General features: G+C 46.3%; 3 protein-coding genes across 5 annotated transcripts; all 3 read right to left on the bottom strand.

The window, feature by feature from the left end:
- Positions 1-195: 195 nt before the first annotated feature.
- LOC129585500 (uncharacterized) lies at positions 196-2585 on the bottom strand. The gene is made up of 3 exons (XM_055478204.1): positions 2201-2585; positions 1483-1852; positions 196-982 (listed from the first exon to the last, which is right to left on the bottom strand). Exons 2-3 carry the CDS (start codon positions 1841-1843, stop codon positions 204-206), a joined length of 1140 nt encoding a protein of 379 aa, XP_055334179.1. The 5' UTR covers positions 1844-1852; positions 2201-2585; the 3' UTR covers positions 196-203.
- Positions 2586-2827: 242 nt separating this feature from the next.
- On the bottom strand, positions 2828-17669 carry LOC129585446 (zinc finger protein 91-like). Of its 3 annotated transcripts, XR_008690031.1 has the most exons (12): positions 17561-17669; positions 17204-17448; positions 16616-16986; positions 14655-16417; positions 11187-14511; positions 10880-10990; positions 10648-10788; positions 10217-10582; positions 9269-10137; positions 8783-9181; positions 8364-8713; positions 7777-7913 (listed from the first exon to the last, which is right to left on the bottom strand). XR_008690031.1 is itself a non-coding variant. In XM_055478114.1 (9 exons), exons 1-9 carry the CDS (start codon positions 8472-8474, stop codon positions 3279-3281), a joined length of 3909 nt encoding a protein of 1302 aa, XP_055334089.1. In that variant the 5' UTR covers positions 8475-8609; the 3' UTR covers positions 2828-3278. The 3 variants fall into 3 exon arrangements, 1 of the variants encoding a protein (XP_055334089.1); XR_008690030.1 differs by having other exon boundaries at positions 16616-17058; positions 17204-17668; XM_055478114.1 differs by lacking the exons at positions 8783-9181; positions 9269-10137; positions 10217-10582; ... (5 more) ...; positions 17204-17448; positions 17561-17669 and adding exons at positions 2828-3932; positions 4009-4437; positions 4511-4966; ... (2 more) ...; positions 6535-6828; positions 6889-7377 and having other exon boundaries at positions 7524-7913; positions 8364-8609.
- Positions 17670-18100: 431 nt separating this feature from the next.
- LOC129585463 (zinc finger and BTB domain-containing protein 17-like) lies at positions 18101-22227 on the bottom strand. The gene is made up of 4 exons (XM_055478146.1): positions 21938-22227; positions 21634-21777; positions 19180-20999; positions 18101-18803 (listed from the first exon to the last, which is right to left on the bottom strand). The coding sequence occupies exons 1-4, from the start codon at positions 22026-22028 to the stop codon at positions 18258-18260; spliced, it is 2601 nt and encodes an 866-aa protein (XP_055334121.1). The 5' UTR covers positions 22029-22227; the 3' UTR covers positions 18101-18257.
- Positions 22228-27157: the final 4930 nt, after the last annotated feature.

The following is a 27157-nucleotide window of genomic DNA, read 5'->3' as shown; positions in this document are numbered from 1 at the left end:
AATGAGCGACGGAGCTCGATTTTGCAAAGGCAACGGTACGAGTAGCTGGTGGGGATGCGGCAGAATACCATCACGTCGCTGCAGCTCGAATTTCATTTCCCTATCCTGCTCAAACCGTGCCAGAATGTCAGCCAGGGCAAAGTGTCGTTCACAGGCGTATAGTTCACCCGCACAAGAAACGTTACGGCACAAAGCCAGCCATTTCAGTCGTTCATTCCCTTCTTCTGGAAACGGAACAAAGGCCAACCGGGACGCGGACTTGTAGTAGGTGGTCTGCTTGATCCTCTCCAGCACCCGCAAATGGCGCACATCCGACTGAACGGACACGGTCCATTCAGCTTTCGCATCAGTCCGTTCCGGCAACCCAATTGCGACGGGATCGCTGTCGGTTTCAGGCACAAAATCCTGCCAATAAAACCGTAATCCGTGTTGAGAAAATGGACGCTGCAAACGACGGAATACGGAGCCGGCTGCCAGAAACTGGAAAACGCCACCCGCTTGATCCATTCGGTCTGGAAGCGCTTATCTGTGGGAAATGCGTGAAAATGAATTCTCCCTTGCAGATTATCATCCCGCCCGTTAGAACATCCTGGAACGCAGCACTTGCGGGCCTCGTCGGCGTCCGTGGCAGCAGGATAATCCACAGAAACGTGTTGAGCGCAGTTCTCCAACACGGTAAGTTGTCCGCCGGCGATTTTATACGCTAACGAACACGTGGATCGCAGCTGGGTTGGGTTTGACTGGAAGACGACAGGTGAAAAATCATGTCTGGCTTTTTTTGCACGTGGAATCGAGGCTGACGGACAAAGCGGTCCGGTCGCACTCACGCTTGAAGGGTCATCGTTTGGGTGGGAAAAATTCGACTGCGCCTTTGTGGATACCTCCGCCTCTTCGATAGAAGCATTGAGGGAGTCACTAGATTCTTTCTGGGCTTCGTTACACAAGTTTTCGTCCAAACAATCGGCAGAACGCTTCTTCGAACCTGAAACAAAAAAATATCCTTCAATATTCCGATGATGAAAACATCGTCAACGAATCGGTTGCTTTACCGAACTATTTGTAAGTAACGCCTAATGGTGTTACAACAATTTAGTGAATAAGGCGTAATGTAATGAAAAGATCTATTTTTTTCACCTGCCAAGCTATAATACCATTTTCAAGACAAGATAAAATATTTTTCTTGGCGTAAACTAAATCATCACTGTTAGGAATACACGATATTTTTGTCTAACCACGTTCAAAATCAAGCTGTCATGACTTCAACGTTCTAATTAGAGAAATATTAATTTGCTTCAACACTGAAATCCGCTTGAACATTGAATTTTACATTAAAATATGAAATTTTCTTCCTCTAAATATTGATCATTACTTCATCAACTTTTTGCTAGCTACTGTGCAGCAGCATAACGTTCGACAGTCAAGTCATTTTAACGGAAGGAACATTTACACGAGTACAATACAGTTCTTGGAATAAGCACTTACAGTTAGTGGTCGGAACAATCTCCGGGCTGTCTGCGCGCGGCACAACATGTGTCTGCGGACGCATGGAATCCGGAATGCCTTCGAAAACACTCGGCAGCGCATCGTATTTCAATCGCTTCTCCGCTCGTCCGGAGCCATCCGCGTGGCGCAATGTGAGGATATCCGTTGAACGAAAGTGTTTGCTGCAGATCTTGCTGGTCGGAGACGGAGTCCAGTCTTTCGGACGCAGAGTGCGCTCAATCCAAAGGGGATAGCGCGGATCAGTGGGATGCGGGAAATCGAAGAAGCACACGCTGCGCAAGGAACGCGACTGCTCCGACGAAGGACACAACAACACGCAGCACGCTGCAGGATCGGACATCGCTCTAGCCTACAAAATCAGAATTAAAAATTATTTAAAAATTAATGAAAAATCAATCAATCAAAATTAATTTCAAATCAACTAAAAGAATTAAAATCAATCACAATGTGACAACGATATCATCAAACTTTATTGAAAGTCGTAAGCACACGAGCGATTGGACAACCTCACAAATTTTATCAGGTGGGCAGTTTTTCTGCATAAATTACACTTTTGCTGAGTATTGCCTGGGCAGCCTAGCCGAGCTAGGCTGACTGACTGCTGCCTAGGCCAAATTGTGCCAAAATTCCACAATTTCGTTAATTCGTACGGAGAGCCCCACTTAAACTAGCCGAGACCAGAAAGACCAACACCAACCTGGAGATGACAGTAAGCGAAGCACGTAGCAAAGCGACAATGGAGCCAATATTTCGAAACTGGCAGATTTCTGTTCCACGGCTACTCAGCTATGGAGCAATCTGTCCGCTACGAGCAGCGCTGACAGCGTCCCAAAATATCCTGGAATCATTTGAGGAAACATGTTTCTCACAGCTGAGATCACTGAGGGAAACTAACGAGCACTAGTCCACCAGCAGCTGCAGCACCACATCACAATCTACGTGACACTCAAACTAGTAGGCTAAAAACGAAACTCATATTTGTGCTCGTAATAAACTGCAATAACTGCAACATAAGAAATACTGACATCCTCCAAATGCGCGAGATCTTTCAAAAACTCAGTTGCGCGAGATCTTTTTTTCGAACAAACTTGAATCAGAATGATAGATCATAGAAGCACACTTAGCACAGATACAGTGCTAAAAAAATGCGTTAAAACTTACTGGCTACTGCAATAAGTGCAGCTGTTTATTAGCTTTTGCTAGGCAGCTGCCTCACCAGGGAGAAGGTACGATTATGATATAGCCCAGAAATAAGCGGTAATGCTGTTTGTTCTGTGAAATATGTTGTACATTAAACTACATTTCTTCAAGTGAGATTTAACAATCCGACTTTATTACAAAAAAAAGCTGCCTTAGCCTAGCAAAAACAAAAGCAACGATTGATTAACAGAATCCCTGAAGCGCGAACTCAAACCAAAAACTCGAAATTGCACATACATCAATACAAGTATCAATAAACCATCAATAAGGCGCGATTCAAGTATTACGTAACGGCTCAGGGGGTGGGGGCGTTACCCGCCCATAAGTAATACATGGATAAAGGTCACAAAAGGGTGGGGGGGTGGTCAAAAAAGTTGAAAATTTCCGTTACGCAATACTTGAATTGCGCCTTAAACAGACAACAGTTATCGCTAATGCACACTCATGATATCACAAAATAGTATTTATTACAAAAATATCAAAATACAGCCGACGTCAATATCGATGCTTACGGATTTCAAACAAAAGCCACTAAACTGACGCCATTACAATTCCGGATCAGTAAGTCCTGCTGACTATTCGTTGCTGTCGTCGCTCAATCCTGCCATCAGTTCCTGATAACATTCCCGGCCAACCTCCTCATCCATCTCCATTTCGGAATCATCCCCATCCAGCGTTGTATGCGCGGCAGCAGTGTGCACGTCGAGATCGTCGTTGCACGTGAATCGTTCCGCGCACAGATAACACTTGACTGTCAACTCGGCATCGTGATGGGTAAATAAATGCAGCTGTAACGCGTTTTCGTCGGGCAACTCTTCATCGCACACGCTGCACGGGATGCCGATTTTGGGACGAAAATGCTGTTTCTCCATCACATGGCGAGACAATAAATGATAGAAGGGAAACGTTTCATTACACATCGCGCACTCAAATCCACCGTTAACATTGTGCTTCTTCACGTGCTGATTCAGCAAAAGGAAATCCGCAAACTGCTTCCGGCATACTACGCATTCCTTAGGCACAGCTTCTTCTACAACGGGTTCAGGTAATTTCCCATTTTCATGCTCTCTGACATGCGCCGCAAAGATACGCGATGACTGGAATGTTTTCTTGCAGATTCCGCATTTCAGTTGATTTTTGTTGCTGTGAGAGAGCATATGCTGCTGCAGATCAGTATCGCTCCCGAACACTTTGTCACAAACCACACATTTCAGTGCCGCGTGATCAGTCTGCAAAGCAGCGAACAAATTATGGATAACTGAATCAATCCGTTTATCCAGAAGAAGAAGTCCGACAAGAACCAACCTTCATGTGAGACTGCAAACCGGCACGCAAACGAAATTCTTTCCCGCATTCCTGACATTCAAAGCTTTTCTTCCAGTCTCCAGTTTTGGGAGATGCCGACGTGTTCGTTGCGGCATCATCTGACGATTCGAAGCGGTCACGGTGATCGTCGTGATTACGACACTGTCGCGCATGATGTCGCAGTGAAGCGAACCACTTATTGCACACCGAACACTGCTCCGCCTGCACTCCGTGGGTGCCAACATGCTCTGCCATCGCCTGCAGGTGTTCAAAATTCCCACCACATTCTGGACATTTTTCCGTGTTTTGCAGGTTTTTGCTAAATAATCCGTGGCTCACTTTATGCAGCTCACACATGTGTTCGTTCATAAAGCGCAAACCGCACATGTCGCAAGTCACAATATCGGACGGGTCTTCCTCGCCATGACTCTATAATAAAACATAAATAGAATTCTCACAAAAACCTTACACAAATTCCCCACAACCACCCGAAAACTCTTACCTGCATATGTCGCTTAAAACTACCGAAATTTTCAAAACGTCTCGAACATTCTGTACAACAGTAGCCTTTCTGTGGAGTTTCTTTTCGTTTCGATACATCGGATACGGCTTTAGCCGGAACTTTTGCGCCAGTACGCTGCAGCTGGGCAACAAATTCCTTAAAAGACTCCGGGTGTTCGCGCCGCATGTGGTGTCGGAGATCACTGAACCAACGACTGCAGTCCGGACATTTCCTGGTCGCTTTGCCATGTACAGCAACGTGAGCACCCAACAATCCTACTTCTTGGAATTCTTCTTCACATTCGGGACACGATTTGGTGTTCTTCAACTCCTCATCGCTGCATCCGTCGCTGTCATGCTGCAACTTGTGAAGCTGACACAGCAGCGCACTTCCAAATCGCAGTCCGCATTCGTTGCAAGTCACAGAGTCGTACATGAGTTCGTTGGCACGATGTCTCTGAAAAATGAGAATTTAATATCCTGTAGCTTAAAATAAACAGCGCCTTATTAAAAACACGCACCCCCATGTGCGAATCCAAGTTGGTATGCGTGGGAAGCTGCTTTCCACATTTCTCGCATCGATACCCGGTACATTCTTTCGTCTTGGGCGTGTCACAATTTAATTTTCCTTGTGCGACAAATTCCGCGTAATGTTCTTTATGATCACGGCGGATGTGCTCCTTCAACCAGGCATACGACTGACCGCAAACCGGGCATTTTTCGGTTGGCTTTCCATGTCCGGCAACATGTTCCACCAATTGATCAAGCTCTTGGAAAATTCCGTCGCCTTGCGGGCATTCTCGAGTGTTACGGATATCCTCCGCTATTTCCAATTTCCCGTGGGATACTTCATGCAACCGGCACAACAAATCGTTTGTAAATCGCAGTCCGCACTCGCTGCACGTCAGGTTAAGACGTCTACGGTGGTAATCCGGATGATAACGTTGGATGTGTTCAGCCAACGAAGCGTACCAGTCTCCGCACACTGGACATTGTTGCGTCGCTCTTCCATGCTCACTAATGTGTGCAACCAGTTCCTCCAGATGTTCAAACTTTTGGTGACATTCAGGACATTCTCGTGTGTCACAGATCAGCTCCGCTGATTCCTCGTTTCCGTGCTGCATTCTGTGCAAGCGAGACAGGATATCGGTCTTGAAGCGCAGACCGCACTCGCTACACGTACGAGCGACCAGTGCGGCTTTAGCGCGGTGGCTCTGCAAAAACAAACACAACCATCAACTCCGAATCTCCAAGCACAAAAAAAGAAAAACATGAATAAAACAAACTGGCACAGTAGTAGTTTTTATCGTTCCTGGTTTTTTTTTGTCCGAATATCACATACACATAATATTCAATTGCAATGAAGCTTTGTGAGATAGCTGACATACAGTGACATGAGGCGCATAAACGGTAAATGACTCGAACTCCTTCCCGCATTCTTCACACCGATACAGACCGTCTCTACGAGTATTCTTCCACCGGTACTGGCAATCGGGATGAAAAGCCCGAATATGGTAGTTCAATGCATGAAAGCGTCCCTTACAAACGGGACACTCCTTCGTCTGCCGGCCGTGTAATTTGACGTGCTTCACCAGTTTGTCGAAGTCCTCAAATTCCTCTGCACATTCATCACATGTGGTTGTGCGTCGTATATCTTCGGCTAAATTTTTGCGGCCGTGTTCGTACTCGTGGATGAGGCACAATAAGTCCGTGCTGAATCGCAAGCCACACTGAACACACGTGGTTTTCTTGAAACGCAGCTGGCGTCCGTGTGCCTGCGGCTGCAGTCAAGATAACTCATGATAACACATCACTATCATGACAACACATCATTACTCTGACTTTTCTCAACCATCAGAAGACTACGATACTCGTAGAAGACATTTGTAAATGATTGTAACTGTCACATTTCTTCGTTAAAGTTAGACAGAAAGGGAGGACGATGTAAGATATAATTTCTGAAAAAAAAATACTGGACAGCCGATACTCCGTATGATCGTGTAAGAAGGATTCATGACCACGTACCAGCATGCGTTCCTTCTCGTATCCGGGATGCTGACTTCTGAAATGTTGACTCATATTCACTCGCCACTGGCCACAAACCAGACACTTCCTTGCAACTGTCGCATGTTCTGCGACGTGCTCCACAAGTTCATCCGCCACGGCAAACAATTTCCGGCACTCAGGACATTCCCTTGTACTGAATGAAATTTCGTCCTTCGTATGTATATGCTTGTGCAGATGGAGAAGCTCCTCGGTTAGGAACCGCAGCCCACAATTAGTACACACCAATGCTTCAGGTGTCGTTCTCGGATGAAACTATGCAATAAACAATTGTAAATTATACTTTCCTGGAATTGGATTTTTCTGTTGTTGTACCTTCTTGGGCGTTTCCTCCGAATCTTTATGTTGCAAAACCAGAGCAACCGAGCCACAAACCGAAATATGCGCCGTCAAGCCGCTCTTCGAAGTGAATTCTATGCTGCATTTCGGGCATGTGAACGTCTGGTGCGAATAACCTTCGTCCGGGTGATCATTTCCATCGTCAAGTTCCGAAAGCCGAAGATATTTACGACGGTAATCCGGATGATCCCTTCGGAGATGGACAGTCAAAGCAGCATACCATTCTCCGCATACCGGGCACTTCTCCGTCGCTCTCCCGTGCTCGCTAAGATGTGCAACTAATTCGTCCAGATTTTCATAGTTTTGATGGCATTCAGGACATTCTCGTGTGTCACTTATCGGCTTCGTTGATTCTTCGTTGATTCCGTGATGTATCCTGTGCAATCGGCACTCGATATCGGTCTTGAAGCGCAGACCGCACTCGCTACACGTACGAGCGACCCGTGTGGCTTTAGCACGGTGGCCCTGCAAGAAGAAAGGCAACCATCAACACCGAATCATCGAGCACAGGAAATTCCGGATCAAACAAAAAAACAGGAATAACACGAACTATTCCAGTAGTGAACATATTATTTGAATTTCAACAACACCTGGCGAGACAGCTGACTTACATTGGCGTGACGGGTAAACGCAATATATGACTGGAATTCCTTCCCGCATTCTTCACACCGATACGGACCGTCTCCACACGTCTTCTTGGAACGGTATTGGCAACCGGGATGATCACGCCGAATATGCTCCTTCAATGCTTGAAAACGTTCCTTACAAACGGGACACTCCTCCGTTTGTCTGCCGTGGATCTCGGCGTGCTTCACCAGTGCGTCGAAGCTGTCAAATGCTTCCACACATTCAACGCATGTAGTTTGGTTTCGTAGATCGTCTGCTAATTCTTTGCCGCCGTGTCCATATTCATGGATGCGACATAATAAGTCCGTGCTGAATCGGAGACCACACTGAGCACATGTGGTTTTCCTAAAGCGCACCTGCTGCCCGTGTCTCTGCTGTTAAAATGCAATTATGAGATGACTACTTCCCCTTCTCTCAGTAACCAATAACTTTCGCTACATATTCGGCACAACTGATTACATACAGATTCCAATCTCCCGAAGATGCCATAATTTTAATTTTTTTAATAAAATAATTTTTTAGTATAGTCCTCATTTTTTATTTAGTTTATGTATATTAGTGTGCAAAATATGTAATCGTTGATCGCGCACTCGGTTACAAGATCAACGGTTGAACACATTTCCAATAACGGGCGATTTTCTGCAACTCGCTCAGAGCTTTTAGCAGACAGATACATCCAGTATCTGTGTGAAACTAATACTAATAATTGGCAAATTTATGTTTGAAAGTCAAATGCAAAGTGACGACTATGCACAGCATTATTCCGAGAATTTCAAACCAGCAGAAGCGGCACGTTCATACTATGCGTATTCATTACCACTCACCAGCATGTGCTGCTCCAAGCGGCGGCGTAACCGAAAGCGTTCACTACACTGTGGACACTGGTATGTTTCGTTCTTATTCTCAGGATGCTTTTGCTTGAGGTGCTGAGACATATTTACACGCCACCGACCACACAATGGACATTTCCTCGTGTTTGATGCATGTGCTTGTACGTGCTCCACAAGATCATCCGCCACGGCGAAGGATTTCTTGCACTCCGGACACTGTCCAGTGCCAATGGAAGTTTCATTTTCGTGTGTTTAAATTCGTGAATGTGGAGGAGATCCTCGGTCAGAAACCGCAACCCACAATCAGTACAAGCTAACGCTTCAACTGGCGTTCTCTTATGAAGCTGTAAAACCATCAAAACTGTAAAAAAACAAGTTTTCGAAATAGGGTTCCTTTTAGTATTACTTTGTACCTCATCGTGCGCTTTGTCAACGAATGCACTATCGTTCGACTCGTCCTGTTGTAAAACAGATCGGTGCGCACGCGCCGAGTGGTGACGCTTCATATGGGTAGGCAGCGCTCGCGCAGGATGCTGGTTCTTCATGTGCTTACGCAAACGGTTGCGGCCGATCCAGTGGCCGCATTCGGGACAGTTCTCCGCGGGTACAGCATGCGTCAGAACATGCTCAAGCAGTGCATCCATCCCGTCAAACTCTTCCGCGCATTCGGAACATCTCTGCGCGCCGGCAGTTGCGTTATAGGCTGCAGTATCATGGCTGCTCTTATGCAAGACAAATAAACTGTCTTTCGGAAACTGCAGTCGACATTCCCGGCACGTCCAACTGTCCAGAGATGCTCTGATCCGATGGCCCTAAAATTATAACCACAACAAGAGTATTTTCATGTAGTCAAGCTGACTCAAGCACCTAAACGACCATCAACGAAGGTAAACACTAACCCGCATGTGGGGCACAAAGGAGGATTCGTGCGCGAATTGTTTCCCACATTCCGGGCAAGTTCTCTCGGCTGAAAACTGCGGATGGCTGCGTGCAATATGTCTCTTCATTCCAGGGTAATAACCGTTGCAAACTGGACACTTCTTCGTTAGCTTTCCGTGCACATCCACATGCGCCGCCAGTTTATCGAGGTTCTCGAACATCTCACCGCATTCCGGGCATTTTCGCGTAATTTTTATGCTGTTGATACACTCCTGGTCCTGATGACCCAACTGATGTAACCGACAAAGAAAATTACTGCCAAATCGCATGCCGCACTTATTGCAGATCGAACTCCTCAAATACAACTTTCTCCGTTCAATTCCGGGATGATAACGGTGTAGATGCATGAAAATCGCGCTTAAACTGCACGTTTCGCTGCAGACCGGGCACTGCACAAGCGGCGTTCCATGCTCGTCAACATGCTTCAGTAAAGCAGGAAAATCATCGTAATGTTTCGAACACTCCGGACACTCTCGTTCAGGCTGCCCATCGTAGCCCGTGTGGCTGAACTGATGCAAACGCAGCATATCCTCTCTCCGAAACCTTACGTTGCATTCCAAACAAATATTGCTGGTGAAAAAACCTCGCGATTTGTTGGTTCGATTTGTTTTTGAGCGTACACAAGATCTTTGGTCACTCTGCAGATAATCATCATCTACTGTCAATGGCAACGATGACACGCTTTCCATTGGCAACGATGAAACTCTTTCCATTGGTAAATGGGCCACACAAACTGCTTCAAATGGACAACTTCCAGTCACTTCATGGTCTCCAGGTGCGGTTTCTGCTAATTCGCCATAATCATCGAATGGCAAAGACGTCCCCTCAACTGTAGGTCATCAAAACATCAAGTTACGTAAAATTCTACAGCATTCTCCATTAAAGTGTTACCTTGACACAATATTTACCTTCATCGTCTATTTCCAGTTTAACATCTTCAGCAGCAGCGTTTCCGTGCGTTTCCACCATATCCAGGTACTGCTTGGAATACCAGACCTTGAGTTCTTCGTGCGGAGCGATTGTCTTGATGGTGACAAAAACCACTTCCGATCCGCGCGAGAACACCAGCAAGTTGCTGTTTTGCAGGCTGTCCGCGAACCGGACATGCTTCATCCAGTTGCATGCGTATTCAGATTCCAGTTCGTAATACCTGCGCTGCTCTTCCGTAACAGAAAAGTATAGCGCCTTTTCGCTGTTACCCGGCGTCAGTGGTGCGATTAACGGTCCAAACACGGTGTGCCGGGCAATCACCTCCTTCGTGAATACTGTTTTCCCTAAACATTTCAATGACTTTATAGGCACCGGACTGGATGGGCAGTAGCAGACAAAATTTTTCTACCAGTTTGCGAATCATCGCAGACATCCAAGTAAAGCATCTTCGGCAAACTTCCGACGGCCAACGGAACAACTGGCTCATCACAAATGCTGGCTGCGTGTAGCCAACATGGAGTGGGAAGAAATTTGTGACAACAGTCGCAATCTATAAGCATGGGTGTAGACACTCGTTAGTATCGTAACATCCGTGACATTTAGCGGATCAACTGAAAAAATGGATCTATGTACGCTCTTACACACTAAAGCATCATCCGGGGCACATCGCGGGGGCGAAGGAGGGGGAGTAATCCCAATTTGCGCGTCGGTGCTAAACGGGAGCGCTGAGGGCATGTCAAATAAGGTGCCGACTGAAACCATAAAACGTCAACAATACAACATACCACTTAAAATTACGCACTATGTATGCGGAGATTTACAAAGTGCCTATAATCGCTCAATTTTTTAAAAATTGGAACGAAAGAAGATCCAAATAATGCTCACATTTCCCCAACCAGATCGTTAAACTTCGTCATCCTTGTGCACTTCGACAAAATGCCCCCTTACCGTTAGTATAGCTCTCATCTTCCGGAAGACCATTTTCGGCGACTCTCGTCGTCCTCAGAGGAGCACATTTAGAAATCGTGATGTCCATTAAGGGTACGTTCGGGTCGTCAGTTTCCATGAGCGACTCTTCATCCGCCGTTGCATCGTAATTCCATGCATTCTCATCCACCGACATGCAGTCTCTTTCTTCGTATACGCAGGTGTCGTTGCCAGCTTCGCTATCATCCCCATCCACCGAATCAGCGTCCGGATTAAGCGAAGACAACCCAGTAAGATCATCGAATGGCACTCCTGCCACCATTTCAGCAGTGTCATCTCGAGCTCTTGTATCGTCCGCAAAACTGAGCGGACGCAGGTATCTTTCCGACGGAACTGCACCGCTTCGTAGTTTCAGTTCCCCGTTCACCTTACTCACATGCGCCCACGTCAGTTCGTCCAACTGAAAATGATTTTCACACACCAACAACCCTTCCGAGAAGACGAAATCGGGATTCCATTCGCGGCAAATGTTCACCCACTGTTCGCGGTGACCATCTTCCGCAGGAAACGAGAAAAATGTCAGAATTTCAGACTGGATACTCTTCTCTCCGGCTGCACGCCACCATCCACATACACAGCACGTGCGTACTTCATTCAATTCAGCCGATTCACCCGAATTCATCGGGCTTCGAAACTTTTCAGCACACTGCAATATAGACGGCACCACATCTTTCTTCAACAGATTAGTGCGAGGCTGCCTGCCTTTCGCCGTTTCTTCCATAAAATCCTTAGGACTAAAATGCTTACTACACACTCGATTGAGCGGGTGAGGCGTCCACGAAATCGAGCAACGAATCCGGTTCATCCATTCGCAGAAGCGAGATGAAGCGCAGAGACCAGGAAAAACATGAAAGGTTATCTTCTCCAACTTGCCTTCCACTTGCGCACGATTCCCACATCCCGGCACGCAGCATTTGTAGCCGGTGATGCGATCAGCATTTGCCGCCGCTGATGTACTCTTCCTGCTGCTAGTTGATGTACTTTTCTTGCTTGCAAAAGCACCGTTAGTATTTAATCTGACAGGCACAGGCAGTCTCTCACATGTCGGCATAGCACTGTTCTTCGGCACCAGTCTGGCTTCTTTGCCATCTTCCAGCAGCCATGTCAAATCATCCAACGAGAAATGATTCTCACAAATAACCGATTCTTTCGACACGGTCAAATTGGGATTCCATTGACGACAAGAGGTCACCCATGAATCACGTAGGATTTCGTCATCCGGAAAGGGAAAGAAGCTCAGTCTCTCAGATAGAATTAGGTCAGTCTTGTCCAGTGGCCGCCAGCATCCGCACACACAACACGTCTGGACACCTTCCCTTCCTAATAACGCATCTGTATCCTTTGGAGCGCGGTACGCTGCAGTACAATCCAGCTTAGACGGCACTACGTTCGCTCTCAATTTTCGGAATTGTAGCGGTTGGTCGGAGCTTGTTTCGCGGAAGTCTCCAAGGCAGAAATGGCGACTGCACACTGTATCGCGTGACTTAGGTCTCCATGAAACGGCACATCGGATATGATCTGCCCAATCATCCCGAGACCCGATCCCTTGACCGACATAATGAAAGGATACCGGCGCCGATAGGGGCTCGTTCCATGCGAACATCCGACATCCCGGCACACAGCAAGCAGGCGGACGAAGACGCTTCCTTCTTTTTTTCTTTGCACTTTTGATTCCTTCATCGTCTGGACCAGCAAAAGCTTCTAAAGCTCCGGAATTAACGTACATGGAAAACGAAAGGGAAGGGATTGCTGTCTGTTCAGCACATTTCGCCTTGTTCTGCGCATCGAAATGGTTTTCGCATAGATACCACGGTGTTTCCTCCGGAATCAACGACCAGTCAATATCCATTCTTTGTGATGTGCAGAATTCAACCCATTTCTCTCTGATTTCGCCCGAGGGTGCCCGGAAGAACTCCAGCTTCTCCGAGAGTTTCAGTCGGCGGTTGGGCGTGAACGGACGAAGACCGCACACAGCACAGCCTTGTTTCCCCGCAATCATGTCGGCCGGTGTGAACGTGCACAAAGATTCCATGCAAGAAAGCTGAGTGGGGAAAGCTGTATTAAGTAGGCAGGCAGACTTTGGAGACCCTTTCTTGCGATATCGCAGCTCGAATGCCGATGCAGGGAAGTGTTGCCGACAAATTTTCGCACGACTCCCGGGAATCCAGGAAGCATTGTATCGCACCATCCGGAGCCATTCATTATACCGTTCATCATCTGGTGGAAGAAACATAACAAATGTTTTTGACCAGGTGACACCTTTTTCTAACATAGTTTCACATCCCGGCACGCAACAGAAAGTGCCAATGCGCATCAGGGAATTTCCATACAAATCACCATCAGATGTCGTCGGCGTTGAGTCAGCGTAATTCAAGTCCAAAAAATAAGATAATGACGGAACTGCTTCCGTATCACTAGCGAGGGAGCCAATGTTTTCTGTCGCTTTTCTGTCCCTCATTTCGAAATGGTTTTCACACAGATACCACGGCGTATCCGCCCCAATGGATGCCCAGTCGATGTCGTTCCGCTGCTGATTACAGAAGTCTATCCATTTCTTTCGCAATGCATCCAACGCGGACGGAGGTGCGCGAAAAAACGTCAGCTTCTCTGATGCTTTCGGTTGTCTGTCAGCTGGCGGACGCAGGCCACACACAGCGCAACCAACTGCTCCGGTAGCCATATCTGCTGCGGTAAACCCGCATAATGCGCTCATACAGGACAACTGACTCGGTACCGCTGTTAGCAGGAGAGAAGCTTTGCCATTCTTGAATCTGATGTCGGACTCGTAAAAATGATCACTGCAAACCCTCTCGTGAAAATGCGGAACCCAGGATGAGTTGTACCGCAGTCGCCGCATCCAAGTTTCAAAACGCGGATGAGCGGCTCCAATGAATCGAAAGAACAACACTTTTGATGCGCGTGTAATCTGTGTCTCTGGCTCCCACACATTCTGGCATCCCGGTACGCAGCATGCCAAAACCGCTGCTTTCAGTGGATTTTGGGCTTGGTGATCACGTATTATAAGGTTCGCCAAAGAGATATACCGTTCTTCGGACAGTGCGCATTTTTCGGTTGCTTTCCCGTGCTCCCTAACATGTTCAACTAGTCCCTCCTGGCTCTCAAAGATTTGATGACAGTCAGGACATTCTCGTGTGTCACGAATAAGCTCCGTCGATTCTTCATTTCCGTGGTGGATTTTATGCAACCGGCATAAGACATCCGTCTTAAAGCGCAGACCGCAGTCGCTACACGTCAGAGTGGCCCACAAGGCTCTAGCGCGGTGAGCCTGCAATGAAACAACCAGAAATTCTTTAGAACATTTCTGTATTTCTCTTTAGAATCTTTCTGTATAAACAAATGGAACGCAACAAACGATTACAGAACAGGTTAATCAAATTCCAACGATGCGCTTTCACTTCGCTGACATACCTTGGCATGAATGTCAAAAGCATAAGCTGTTTTGAATACCTTCCCACACTCTCCACACCGGTGAAGATTATCTTTCCGAACGCGGTCCGGACTCTTCCTCGATCGGTACTGGCAATCAGGATGATCACGTCGAATATGGTCGTTCAGCGCGCGAAAACGTCCCTTACAAACGGGACACTCTTCCGTTTGTCTTCCGTGAATCTTAACGTGCTCCACCAAAGCGTCGAAGCTATCAAATTTTTCTGCACAATCGGAACACGCGGTTCTGCTTCTAATATATTCGGCTAATTCTCTGCCTCCATGTTCATATTCGTGGATACTGTACGATAAATATGTGTTGAATCGCAAACCACACTGACCGCATGTGGTTTTCTCGAATCGAACTGGATGCGGATGCGACTGGGCAGCAACAGCAACTTGAGGTTGCACATTTCTTGAAGGGTCTAGTGTCAGCCGTTTAGTCACTGGAGGCGCAAGAGGAGCAGTAACAGCCGGAGCTGCGGTCTGATTAGGCACCACCAAGAACGAAAAACCGCCCGGGCTGGCCGAAGATGCAGCTGAATGTATCAATAAAGCGGACGGAGTAGCGGTAACCGTTCGGCTTTGTAGAACTGCCCCGTTCAAAAAATTTGCGAAAGACTTATTCTGGCTGTTGTTTGTGTTATTCGAAGGAGAAGGTTGTGGAGCAATGAGCGACGGAGCTGTCAAAGGAGAAGGTCGTGGAGCAATCAGCGACGGAGCTCTCAAAGGAGAAGGTCGTGGAGCAATGAGCGACGGAGCTCGACTCTGCAGAGGAATCGGTACGAGCAGTTGGCTGGGATGTGGCAGGATACCATCACGTCGCTGCAGCTCGAATTTCATTTCTTTATCCTGCTCAAACCGTGCCAGAATGTCAGCCAGGGCAAAGTGCCGCTCACAGGCGTAGAATTCACCCGCACACGGAACCTCACGGCAGAAAGCCAACCACTTCAGTCGCTCATTCGCTTGTTCTGGAAACGGAACAAAGGCCAACTGGGACGCGGACTTATAGTAGGTAGTCTGCTTGATCGCTCTCCAGCATCCGCAGATTGCACACACCCGACTGAACGGGCACGGTCCATTCAACTTCCGCATCAATCCGTTCCGGCATCCCAGTTGCGACGGGATCGCTGTCGGCTTCAGACACAAAAGGTTACCAATAAAACCGTAATCCGTTTCGAGAAAATGAACGCTGCACACGACGGAATACGGGGCGGGCTGCCAGAAACTGGAACACGCCACCCGCTTGATCCATTCAGTTCGGAAGCGTTCGTCCGTGGGAAATGCGTGGAATTGAACTCTTCTCTGTGGATTATCATCGCGCCCGAAAGAACATCCGGGAACGCAGCACTTGCGGGCCTCGCCGGCGTCCGTTCGAGCAGGATAATCCACGGGAATGTGCTTAGCACAGTGTTCCAACACCGTGAGTCGTCCGTCGATAATCTTCGTATCCAGCGAACAAGCGGGGCGAATGGGGATAGGTATCGGCGCGCTGACGGCAGGAGAAACAACAAGCTTGGCCTTTTTCGCACCTGAAACTGTGGCTGCAGAAATAACAGGTCCAGCCACATTCGCGCTTGTAGAGTTATTCGATTGGATCGTTAGAATTGTGAGCGAAACATTCGACTGTGCATTTTTAGATGCGTCGGGGACTTCGGTTGAAGCATTCAGGGAGTCGCTAAATTCTTTCTCGGCTTCGTCAGAGATGCTTTCGTCCAAGCAATCGGCAGAGCGCTTTTTTGAACCTGTAACAAAACAACGTAAAATGTCTTTGCATAGCAGTGCTATGGGCTATTATCACATGCTATAAATATTGATCATTATTTTTATCAATTTGTATGGTAGCTGCTATGCAGCAGCAAAAGGTTCGATTGTCAAAAGGAACATTTTGACGAAAGGAACATTTAAACGAGTACAATAAAGTTTTTAAAAAACGCACGTACAGTTAGTGGAAGGAACTATTTCGGGGCTGTCTGCGCGCGGCACAACATGTGTTTGCGGACGCATTGAATCGGGAATGCCTTCGAAAACACACGGCAGCGCATCGTATTTCAATCTTTTCTCCGTTCGTCCGGAGCCGTCAGCGAGGGGCAATGCAAGGATATCTGATGGACGAAAGTGTCTGCTGCAGATTTTGCTGGACGGAGACGGAGTCCACTCTTTTGGCCGCAGAGTGCGTTCAATCCAAACGGGATAGCGCGGATCGTTCGGATGCGGGAAATCGAAGAAACACACGCTGCGCAAGGAACGCGACTGCTCCGAAGAAGGACACAACAACACGGAACAAGCTGCGGGATCGGACATCGCTCCAGTCCTAATTCAGTCCAAATTACAGTCGACGAAATCAAGATGTGATATGACAGCAAATTCTTCTTGCCAGTACCAGCTAAACAATATATTTTGCAGGTGGAGAGGTAAATTAAAATCACACTCTTAAATTATGAAATTACACTTTTCTATGGCTCAACTACTGCGCAAGTCAGAATTCTCCAAAAACTCCACATTTTCGTTAATTTGTTACGCACACTTACTTGAGCTAGTCGTGACCAAGATCAAAACTAACGAGATCGACGTTATTCACGCCACAAAGCCTTTGTCACAAAGGCAAAGCCGCGCATAAAAAAAATCCTTGTAGGAGCGTGAATACCTCCGAAACTGGGAGATTCCTGTTCAGATTATGAAATTATGAAGGCTCCTCAGCTCAACCACGCCAGCAATCTACTGCAGTGCGAGAAGTGCTGTAAAGCATCCCACAATATCCTGGACTTCGAACCATCTGTACACAAACACGCTGCTCAGTGCTCCCAGATTACAGTGAGTGAGTCTAAATCGCTGAAGAGGAAAAATGAAGACATGACGAGCACCACATCAGTCTGCGTGCTACTTACAATGACTCTGGAAATATTTCATTTCAATAGTCATACCTCAATACAGAAAAAAATAGAGAGTACAGACCAAAACAAAACTATTTATGCAGAAGAATTCGCTGAAAATCAGCAAACCGAGAGAAAACGATTGTGAGCACGAGAAAATTTCGCACACTGCACTGCATAGTGCAAACCTTCTGGCTAGCCGCCCAGGGTACTGTTGTCTGCGAAAAATGCTGGCTATTACCGTACTACGTCACCGCAGACGGGTATGCCCTGTATGTTATGATTTCTTTATCCTTACTGCAAAATTTACACAATAACGAGTTGTTGCTCACTTTAAAGTTTTCCAGTTCAGCAATCAAGCTGATCTCCGTTTGGCATAATAATACTTACAAAACTGCCGTGGTTTTAATAAGTACTTAGTCGCAAGTACGATGGAAATATCAACATAAAACAAACGATGAATTAAGTCATTAAATAAGGAGACGGCAATTAAAATGGAATATCTATACGTGCTTAAGTAGCGTAATGTTTTTTTTCAGTTGGTTACACTGCGTTTAAAGTAAACACCAAGCAAAATAAAACCTAATTATTGTTCAACCCAAACAATAAGCTGAGTATAAAAACAAGACCAACGAATGAAGGAACATATGATCGTCCTCAGATGACTGAAGCAGAACAAATTTCAGTACAACCGTAGCACGAATGAAACCTATCACTCGGAGTCGGAGACTGCGTCTTTATGCTTATCCTGAACATGCCGCCTCAGCAATCCCCGCTTGAGCAATCCCACCTGACACTTATCGCAGCGGTACGGGTATTCTTCCAAGGCCAATTCATTCTTAGCCAGCTTCTTAAGCGGTATTCCCATCTCTTTTTTCTCCTGATTTTTCCGGTTGATTTTGGCCTTCAGTTTCTCCCCGTGTACATAGTGCCGGTGTTGCCGCAGACTGACCGCGGTGTTGTAGCGTTTACCGCACTGATCGCAAAGGAAGTCCATGCTCGGATCGTGGGTTTTCATGTGAACGGTCAGCCGGCGCGACGATTTGACCACCAGCTGGCAGATCTCGCACACCCGCACTCCGGCTGCATTATGGCTCCGTTTTATATGCCGCGTAACATTTTCGTAGGCGACTGCCAGCAGATCACAACTCGGACAGGGATACTTTCCGTTAATTACATGAGATTCTATGTGTTCCATCACTTCCGCTCGCGACGTGCATTGCTTGGAACACATGTAGCACTGGTTGAGTTTTCTTTTCTGCAAACAAATTATTACCCATAAATAATCTCTCACAATATTATTACAAAAATGTACGTATTATTACAAAAATGAGATACACATTCGTAATGCATATACAAACGGCACAATCAACATTGAAAAAATAAAAACATGCTGTTTTTTATTAACGAATGGGATCAGCAGCAGTTTTTCAGTTAAACAATTATTTCCTTTAATAAAACAATAACAAAGCGTGCCAGCGCCGGGGTATGTCAAAGTCAAAACTTAAAGATTAAAATAAAACCAAAATCAAGTATTAATATCACAGGGTTTTTCTTACCCACTCAAACAGATGCACAAAAACCGGCAACTTTAAAAACTGGAAGCATCAACAGTGAATCAGTTCTCAACTTACACAGAATTCCCGGTGTTTCTCCAGCGTGTAATGCGTCACGAACCGGCTATTGCATCGATCACAGCCGAGAGGAAAATCCCGCGACACCTTATGGATAAACTCGGGGTGTTTCCTCTGCACATGCTTGGACAGTCGTTCCACGACGTGCAGGCAGACCGGACACTGCAACCGCGTGGTAATGCGCTCTCCATGCGACGTGGTATGCCGCGCCAGATCATCCACATCCTTCGCCAGATACTCGCACGACGAACACTGCAGCGAGTCGCACGGCACCGGCAACGCCGGATAATGCTCCCGACGGTGCAGCTTCAGCAGCGTCTCCGTGCAGAACCACCGATGACAATCCTGGTTCTCGCATGCATACAGGTAGCAATGCGGATGCGCTCGATGTTCCGGGGAAAGCGCATTTAAGGTGTCTTCATTTATCTCGCCCACTTCTTTGCCATGGGTATCCATGTGCTTGGATAAACCCATCATATCTTCCGCTTCATGGTCGCAGTCGATACATTTCAAACTGAAATCATCAGCGGCGCGCTCTGATTCCGGTTTGTGCTGATGCTCGTGTACGGCCAGAAGCTTGGTACTGTAAAATTTGAGCGCGCAATGTGGACATGGGTATCGGTGAAGAAACGCATAGTAGTCTTCCCGGAATACCCGATGGGACTTCCTACCCACTGGCTCTATGCCTCTTGCGTCAGGTTTACGCCAAGCATATTTTTTCTTTTTTTGCGGTTTATCCGATGGAGTAGAGTCCTGGGAACCACCGGAAGGCGACAAACGACCGGTCACTTCCGAAACCGCTTCTTCATCCGATTCGCTTGCTGCGGCCGGAACAATTTTCAAGACAATCCGATTTTTCTTTACTGGCAACGGTTTTGGCGTAGCAATTCGTGCACGTTTAGCAGCCGGCTTGTCACCTTTTACAGGCCTTTTCGCAGATGGCTTGGGAGCAGCTGCCACGGAAATGACCTTAATGGCTTGAGAAATCGGAAGAGTAGTTTTTCCTTGTTCCTGTGGATTTACAGGAACAGTGTTGACGACACCAGGCAACTTGGTAAAACGCGGAGAAGTCCGAGATGCAGTCAAGGCAGTGTCACGTTTCGTCGAATTGGAAGGTCTTCCTCGAGTAACATACTGACGCCGATAAGGATTGGCTTCGGCAGACACAGACAACTGAGTCACGCGTTTCAAATCTGGGCAAGGAGTTCTCAACAATTCAGAGCGCTCCTGCACTTCAACAGAAATTTCAGACGATCCTTCTCCATATGCAGATTGTCCAAAAGATGGTCCACCACTACTTGTAGAAGGCAGAATATCCTGAGGAATGGAATGAGACACGTCTGCATCAGACTCAATCGATAAAATATCCGCTTCCGGAATTTCAGGAATATTATCGGGATGAGTTTCACCGACATCCAGGGCTACACCGGCGCAATGAATTTGATCATCAACAGGTTCGTGAACCGGTGACTCACATAACGCATCAAAATCGATTTCCATGCCCGCCACGGGAGCAGTATCGACGGTCTTTTTGACATACAGCGAATAACCCATTTTCAGCTCTTCGTGCGGGCGTACCGGGCGGGTGGTGACAAACATGAGATCATCTCCGCGGAAACAGACGGCGATGTTGTGGTCACGAGGATCGTCGGCTACGCGCACATACTTCATCCAGTTGCAGAAGTAATCGTTCTCGAAGCGGCTGCTGTCCAGCGGTGTCACACCGGGCAGGTGTGTGTCCGGTAATGCAGACACGGGAGCGATGAGGGGGCCGAAAACAGTGTATATCGGGAGGAATCTGCTCGTATGCACAGCTTTGTCTAAAAAACAAATATTCGCACTGCAATGGTACTATTTTGCACATAAGGTCGCTTCAAGGCGTACAACTCCTAATGCACATCAGCGGTTTTTTTCCCAGTAACCTGCATTTCTGTGGACCACTTCCCAGCCTAATACGACTAATTTTATATTCCAAGAAAATCTATAATTCGACTACTCAAATGAAAAAAATTCAAGGACTTCCGTCAGTTGAAGCAAATGCAACCGCTCGGCGTGGTAATACGAATTTTATACTGTGTTCAAATTTTCTGAAAAAATTTCCATCCTTTTCAGGCGTTTCTTCCTTAATTTTCGTCACAAAATGACTTTCTTTGCTCTACCAAATTACATGAATAGCGCACTTGTGAAAATATTCAGCTGAACTAAAAATAAATCTTAAAAAAAGGCAAATAAAAAATTTAACGAACAGAAATAACAGACAGGTTCGGACGGGAAACTGTTCCATGATAATTATCTTATTGCATTCACACAAGCTTCCTGTCTACAAAGGCTATAGATGATACATATCAAATTTTTCATAAAAAGCTGCCAACTGTGAAAGCTTTTAGTAAACTGGGAGTAAATCTACCACATGCGAGAATAAGTTCTACGAATACGTAGGAGAAAATAACTTACTGTGAGGGTAGTTATCGGTGGGTTCAAAATACAGCACGTCGGGCAGACTGGCGACGGCCAACGGTGTGACGACGCGATCGGAGACGGTTTTCGCATGAATCCAGCACGGTTCTCCGGTAAAGCGGCGTTTGCAGATTTTACAATCTGCAACAGTCAACAGATTCGATTCGTCACAAGGTTAGAAAGCTGATGTTCACGCAGAATCGCATATCCCTGGTTAGTGGTTACGCTAACAAACTGCTCCTCTGAGAAAACTCATACACACAAAACAAATTGCATAAGGTAGTTAATGCTTCCCACTTACAGATCTCAGTATTCTCCTGAAAAGCGGCTGGTATTTCAGGATCTGCGTTGATCGCACGGATGGAGGAAACGGGTTTCTTTGACGAATTCATTTTGCGAAGTGCGGGCTGTGCATCCAGCACTCCGAGTTATTGGCAACCATAAATAAACGGGATGACGATAAATCCAATCACAACTCAAAAATGCACAAGGAATGGTGAGGATGATAAATCAATAATTAGCATCATCACGTTTCACTAATTTTTAATACTGAAGAAATTACAAAAACCAAAAACTCAATAACAAGGAACAGTCTTGAATCCAGAATCCTCGAAAAACAATCTAAAAATAAGAATTATAACCCACGAAGATCCAACTACCGTACAACCACCTACGGTGGCAGTTTGCCTGTTGCCCTTAGCCGTTTTAGCAGGCAAAATTTTCGGAATTTTGAAATAGTTTGTTGAGATTTTATTAGTTTTTTGACGAATAAAAAGAAAAACTCATCTTCGGCCTACCGGAACTTTAATGTAGCCCATACTTCACGGTCCCATACTCAGATCGCAAGATATCGCTCGCGCTTAAGCCGTCTCCAGTTAATCCGGGCAGAATGAGAGTTGTGGCGTTAGTCAGGTATCGATACTGCACGACCGCATCTTTAATCTTCTTCTTTTGATCCTGTATTTTAACTGCTGACGTACCGTTGCAGCGGCGGGAAGGACAGCTGTTTCAACATGATGTGCGCGGTGGCCGACGGACACGAGATCGTTGCACTAGCCAACCTGCGCCCGCACAACCGTGGTACGCTCATCCATCTTGTGAGTGACAGTAAAATTCGCATAATCCGAAGTCTCTTCGCTTCGTAGATGACTTGAGCGTAGCTAAAGCGTGGACAGCCAGAGCAGTGCTTGAGCTGTAAAAAGTGAGTGTTACGCGAACACACGGAGAACAAAAGGCGTAGCTAACGTATCCGGGTTAAACAAAGACGGTTCTCGGGTTCAAACAAAAGAAGTCAGTGCAACGAGCGCTGAACAAAGAACTGAAGTGAAAAGTGAAAAAGCTGAAGAATGGATAATTCGAAAAGCACGGCGTCACAGCCTGTAGTGCAGCCGAAGTTTACAAGACAAGCAGTAAAGGTGCAGCAGAGCTGATACCGGATAAGTTTATCGTGCCGATTGGCGTTAAAATCGAAGCATTCTTAACGAACTGAATGTTGCAATTCCAAAATCAGGAATATGTGGCAAAGATTTCGTTACCTATGATAACGATGAAGCCAAAATGGGAAAGCCACCGACAGGTTGGCGAGTGTGTAGTTAGAACACAGAGAGCTGCCGACTAATATTACGAAACTGTTTACTGTTGAAGCTTATAAAGCTGCTATGCAGAAGTTTAATGCGCAAGTGCAAGCTGTTCAAACAGCAGCTGCTGATGCGTATGAAAATGCTGGTGAAACGGTGGAAAAGGTTGTTTCCCCTTTGCTTTTGGTGGCATAATAAGGAGCAGGAAGTTGATAACACAGCTGCTACCAATATCGAAAAAGATATGAATGTGAGTATCATTGATGAAGATGTGCCAACTGGTGGGGTTGAACCACTATCTGCACAGCCGTTCTTTCAGCGTAGTACAGTGGCTCCCGGTCAGAGCGACGAACAGAATAAAACGATGGACGTGATCCATCCGTTACATGCCGCAGTGAGGCAATTTGCTTTAGATCAGGAACAGTTTGATAATACTGTTCAGGCATGGGAAAGCAGAATAGAAAATGAAAAGATTTCGGCGAAATGAAAGAAATGGCCAAAGCCGGTTTAAATGCAACGGAAGAAATGCACATGAAGTTTGTAAGGCTAACACGTGGTGTCATACACTAAGTGATGTGACGCCTTGAAAGAAGATGTGAAGAAACGAGATGAAAAAATAAATGATTTGGAAGAAAAGATGAAGAAGCACGACGAAGAGTGCAAAGAAAATGTCAAAAAATTGAATACTGAGATTTTCGATTTGCGCGTTTATAATGACAAAAACAAAGATGAAGTGGACCGTGTACGAAACACGAATAAAAATCTCGAAAAGCAGTGCCATGATTCAATGGTCAACAGTGGTAAACTGCAACGTGACCTTCGAGGACGAGATCGAGGAGTTTCCCGTCAGGCCAGAATTACCTGAACCGGAAGTCCAAGACGTTCCCGCCGTTCCAGTTAGAACTCGTTATGGCAGAAATGTGAAACAGCCGGACAGGCTGATTAACAAACAGTAATCCCCGAAATCCCCGGGAACTGTCGCAACCGCCGCGAGACGGCAGGTTGATGCAGTATCTGTATGCTGTATGCTGCAGCCTTGTGGTTGAAAACAGCGCATTACAATTTGCAGCTGTACACATTTGAATTTATTTTGGGTTCTTCGGTTTGCTCTTTGCGGATTGATCTCTTTTCCTTTGTGAATCTTATTTACCATTGTGTAAGGTTTGAATTTTGCGTTATAATGCCTCCGTATTTTAACCGTGGACGAGGCGGCCGTGCCCATCAACACTATCGGAATCAGCTGCTACAAGGCCTTTATAGCACTACGCTAATGGCTGCAGGTTTTCAAACGCAACGAGGAAGATATGGCCGTCGTCGTGGACGATTTGGTGGTAGAAACCGCGGTGGTGAAGCTCGAGGACGTGGTGGCGCTAACACTGAAAGTAATGCCTCTGTTCCCACGGACAACTGGCGTCGAGCAGGGCGAGATCTTGCAGCAGATCCCCAGAATGGACAGAGTGGTAGTGTTGGTAATGTTGTGCGTGATGGCGATGTGGATATGACTGCTGGTGGAGGAAATGGTTCAGTACCTGCACAGAATTCGTCTACTATTCCCTCTGGCCAGCAAGGTGGCTCAGCAGTTACGAGCGATGCGGACAAGGAGCGTGAGCGACAACAGCAGATTCGTCAGCAGATGGCTTTGGATGCCAGTAAGAAGGCTCCGCCGTCAACAGGTACTGAGCAGACTCGTTTCTCATTCTGATCGCGCTGATGATTCCTGCTGATTTATTGCGAATCTGATTACTAATTCCCTGTTGATCTCCGCTATGGGATTTTGCTCATTTCTCCCTTGTGATTTTTCTACAACTTGCTGACAGAATTCCTCAGTGCGAAAGTGGCGTTTTATTTTTATTTTTGTGTTTATCGCGGATGTTTTTGCCTAAATTTTCATCGGCGATTTTACGTTAATTTTATTTGGATTTTGCCACTGAAATTCCGATTTATTTTCCGACGATTTTCCTGTTTGTGTTTTCTCCGACTGCCGTGTTTCCTACCAACTCACTTTTTTCCTGCCAACTCTCACCTTCCACCCCTCGTCAGTAGTGGAGGAGGATCATGTCATTCTGGGACGGAGGATGGATTTTGCCCGCCTTGCCCAGTCGAGCGTGAGAACTCATTTTTATTTAGTTTTTATTCCTGTTTTTTCTGTTCTTTTCGTTTCTTTTTTGTGTTGGGTTCCCCAAGAGCCGTTTGCGGGGGTGACGGAATATGGTGTACGGTAGCGGCTAAGTACAGTACGTTTTCCATCAGTACTCGTACATGTTTGTACTTTCTAGCATTTTCCTTTTGTCTTCGGATATACTTTTGGTTGTTTCTACACGGACGCGCTTCGCGCCTATATAAGTCCGAGAGTTGCAGTCTTTTGGCATCAGTTGGTCCTCATTCGGAGTTTGGCAGTGTCGGAGTTTTTCTATTAAAATCTATCGTCGGAATGCAGTCAGATTCTCGCTTCGCGTAGGTCGTAGCGTATGCATATTATTTAGTTATGTCACATTGAGATTATCAGCTCATTCTCTGTCGTTGAGTCAGGTCGGTAGGATTGATATTACGGTATTATCCCTATCGTACTCGTCTCTCCGTCACCACACATGACTTCCGGTTTTCCACAATTCCTTTTCAGTATGGCCAACCGCCCCGGATCGCGAAAGGTGCGAAAAAATCTCGCTAATGCGGCCAAAATTTTCGGACGATTTATGTGAATTCTTGTTATCTAAACAATTCATAAATCATAATTCACTGCATATTTTACCATGTACAGAGGAAACACCCTGAGTTTGTGCATAAGGTGTCGCGGGATTTTCCTCTCGGCTGTGATCAATGCAGTAGCCGGTTCGTGACGCATTACACACTGGAGAAACACCGGGAATTCTGCGTATGTTGGTTGGTGGAGTTTTGCTTGAAAATTACAACGTAGTTTGTGATGGTTTACGGATATTATTTTTTGCAGAAAAGAAAGCTCAACCAGTGCTACAAGTGTGCGAAGCAATCCATGACCCGAGCGGAAATGATGGAATACATAGAATCTCATGTAATTAACGGAAAGTATCCCTGTCCGAGTTGTGATCTGCTGGCAGTCGCCTACGAAAATGTTACGCGGCATATAAAACGGAGCCATAATGTAGCGCAGTGCGGGTGTGCGAGATCTGCCAACTGGTAGTCAAATCGTCGCACCGTCTCACCATTCACATGAAAACCCACGATCCGAGCATGGACTTCCTTTGCGATCAGTGCGGTAAACGCTACAACACCGCGGTCAGTCTGCGGCAACACCGGCACTATGTCCACGGGGAGAAACTTAAGGCCAAAATCAACCGGAAAAATCAGGAGAAAAAGGAGAAAGGAATACCGCTTAAGAAGCTGGCTAAGAATGAATTGGCGCTGGAAGATTTCCCACATCGTTGAGATGAGTTTCAGGTGGGATTTCTCAAGATGGGATTGCTGAGGCGGCATGTGCAGGATATGCATAAAAATGCCATCTCCGACTCCGAGTGATAGGTGTATTCCGTGCTACGGTTGTGATTAGCATTGTCGTGCTTTCAGTTATCTGATGACATATCATCTGTTCCTTCCTTCGTTGGTCATTTAGTTTATTGTTTGTGTTCAACAACAATCAGGCTTTATTTATGCATGTACTGCACATTATGCGCAAAAATTCTATATGGGCGTGGAAGATACCGAATGTCTCAATTCAGCAAATCTTAATGGGAAAAAACAGTCGGTAACCAAACATCTCACCGCAGAGCGTATCCATAAAGGTGTCTGAATTGTCGATATCTCTACCAAAGGATCTGGTGCCGATCTACCAGATCATTTGCTTTGATCTCTGTGTTCCACGGAGTAGAATCCGTACATACGTTTTATCAAGTGTACTCCGTGCGCTAAGATCAAGCGAGAAAGCGTCAGCATTTTTGTTTCTGCTAATTTTGTTTCGCTTGGAAGGCCGG

This window comes from Paramacrobiotus metropolitanus, unplaced genomic scaffold (genome assembly GCF_019649055.1).
Source record: "Paramacrobiotus metropolitanus isolate TYO unplaced genomic scaffold, Prichtersi_v1.0 Parri_scaffold0000017, whole genome shotgun sequence".
Classification (NCBI taxonomy): domain Eukaryota; kingdom Metazoa; phylum Tardigrada; class Eutardigrada; order Parachela; family Macrobiotidae; genus Paramacrobiotus; species Paramacrobiotus metropolitanus.
Note: the sequence above shows the minus strand (reverse complement) of the source record. Positions and strands in the feature narration are given on the sequence as shown.

Bases quoted from the DNA above. Each gene is read 5' to 3' on its own strand.
- LOC129585500 (XM_055478204.1), bottom strand. From the start codon at position 1,843: ATGTCCGATCCTGCAGCGTGCTGCGTGTTGTTGTGTCCTTCGTCGGAG. The intron at 983-1,482 runs GTAAGTGCTTAT...TTTTTGTTTCAG, and splicing joins GATTGTTCCGACCACTAACT to GTTCGAAGAAGCGTTCTGCC.
- LOC129585446 (XM_055478114.1), bottom strand. From the start codon at position 8,474: ATGTCTCAGCACCTCAAGCAAAAGCATCCTGAGAATAAGAACGAAACA. The intron at 7,914-8,363 runs GTGAGTGGTAAT...GCATTTTAACAG, and splicing joins GCTTGGAGCAGCACATGCTG to CAGAGACACGGGCAGCAGGT. The intron at 4,967-5,030 runs GTGCGTGTTTTT...CTCATTTTTCAG, and splicing joins ACTTGGATTCGCACATGGGG to AGACATCGTGCCAACGAACT.
- LOC129585463 (XM_055478146.1), bottom strand. From the start codon at position 22,028: ATGAATTCGTCAAAGAAACCCGTTTCCTCCATCCGTGCGATCAACGCA. The intron at 21,000-21,633 runs GTAAGTTATTTT...TTTGTTTTTTAG, and splicing joins CACCGATAACTACCCTCACA to ACAAAGCTGTGCATACGAGC. The intron at 18,804-19,179 runs GTAAGTTGAGAA...ATTTGTTTGCAG, and splicing joins AGAAACACCGGGAATTCTGT to AAAAGAAAACTCAACCAGTG.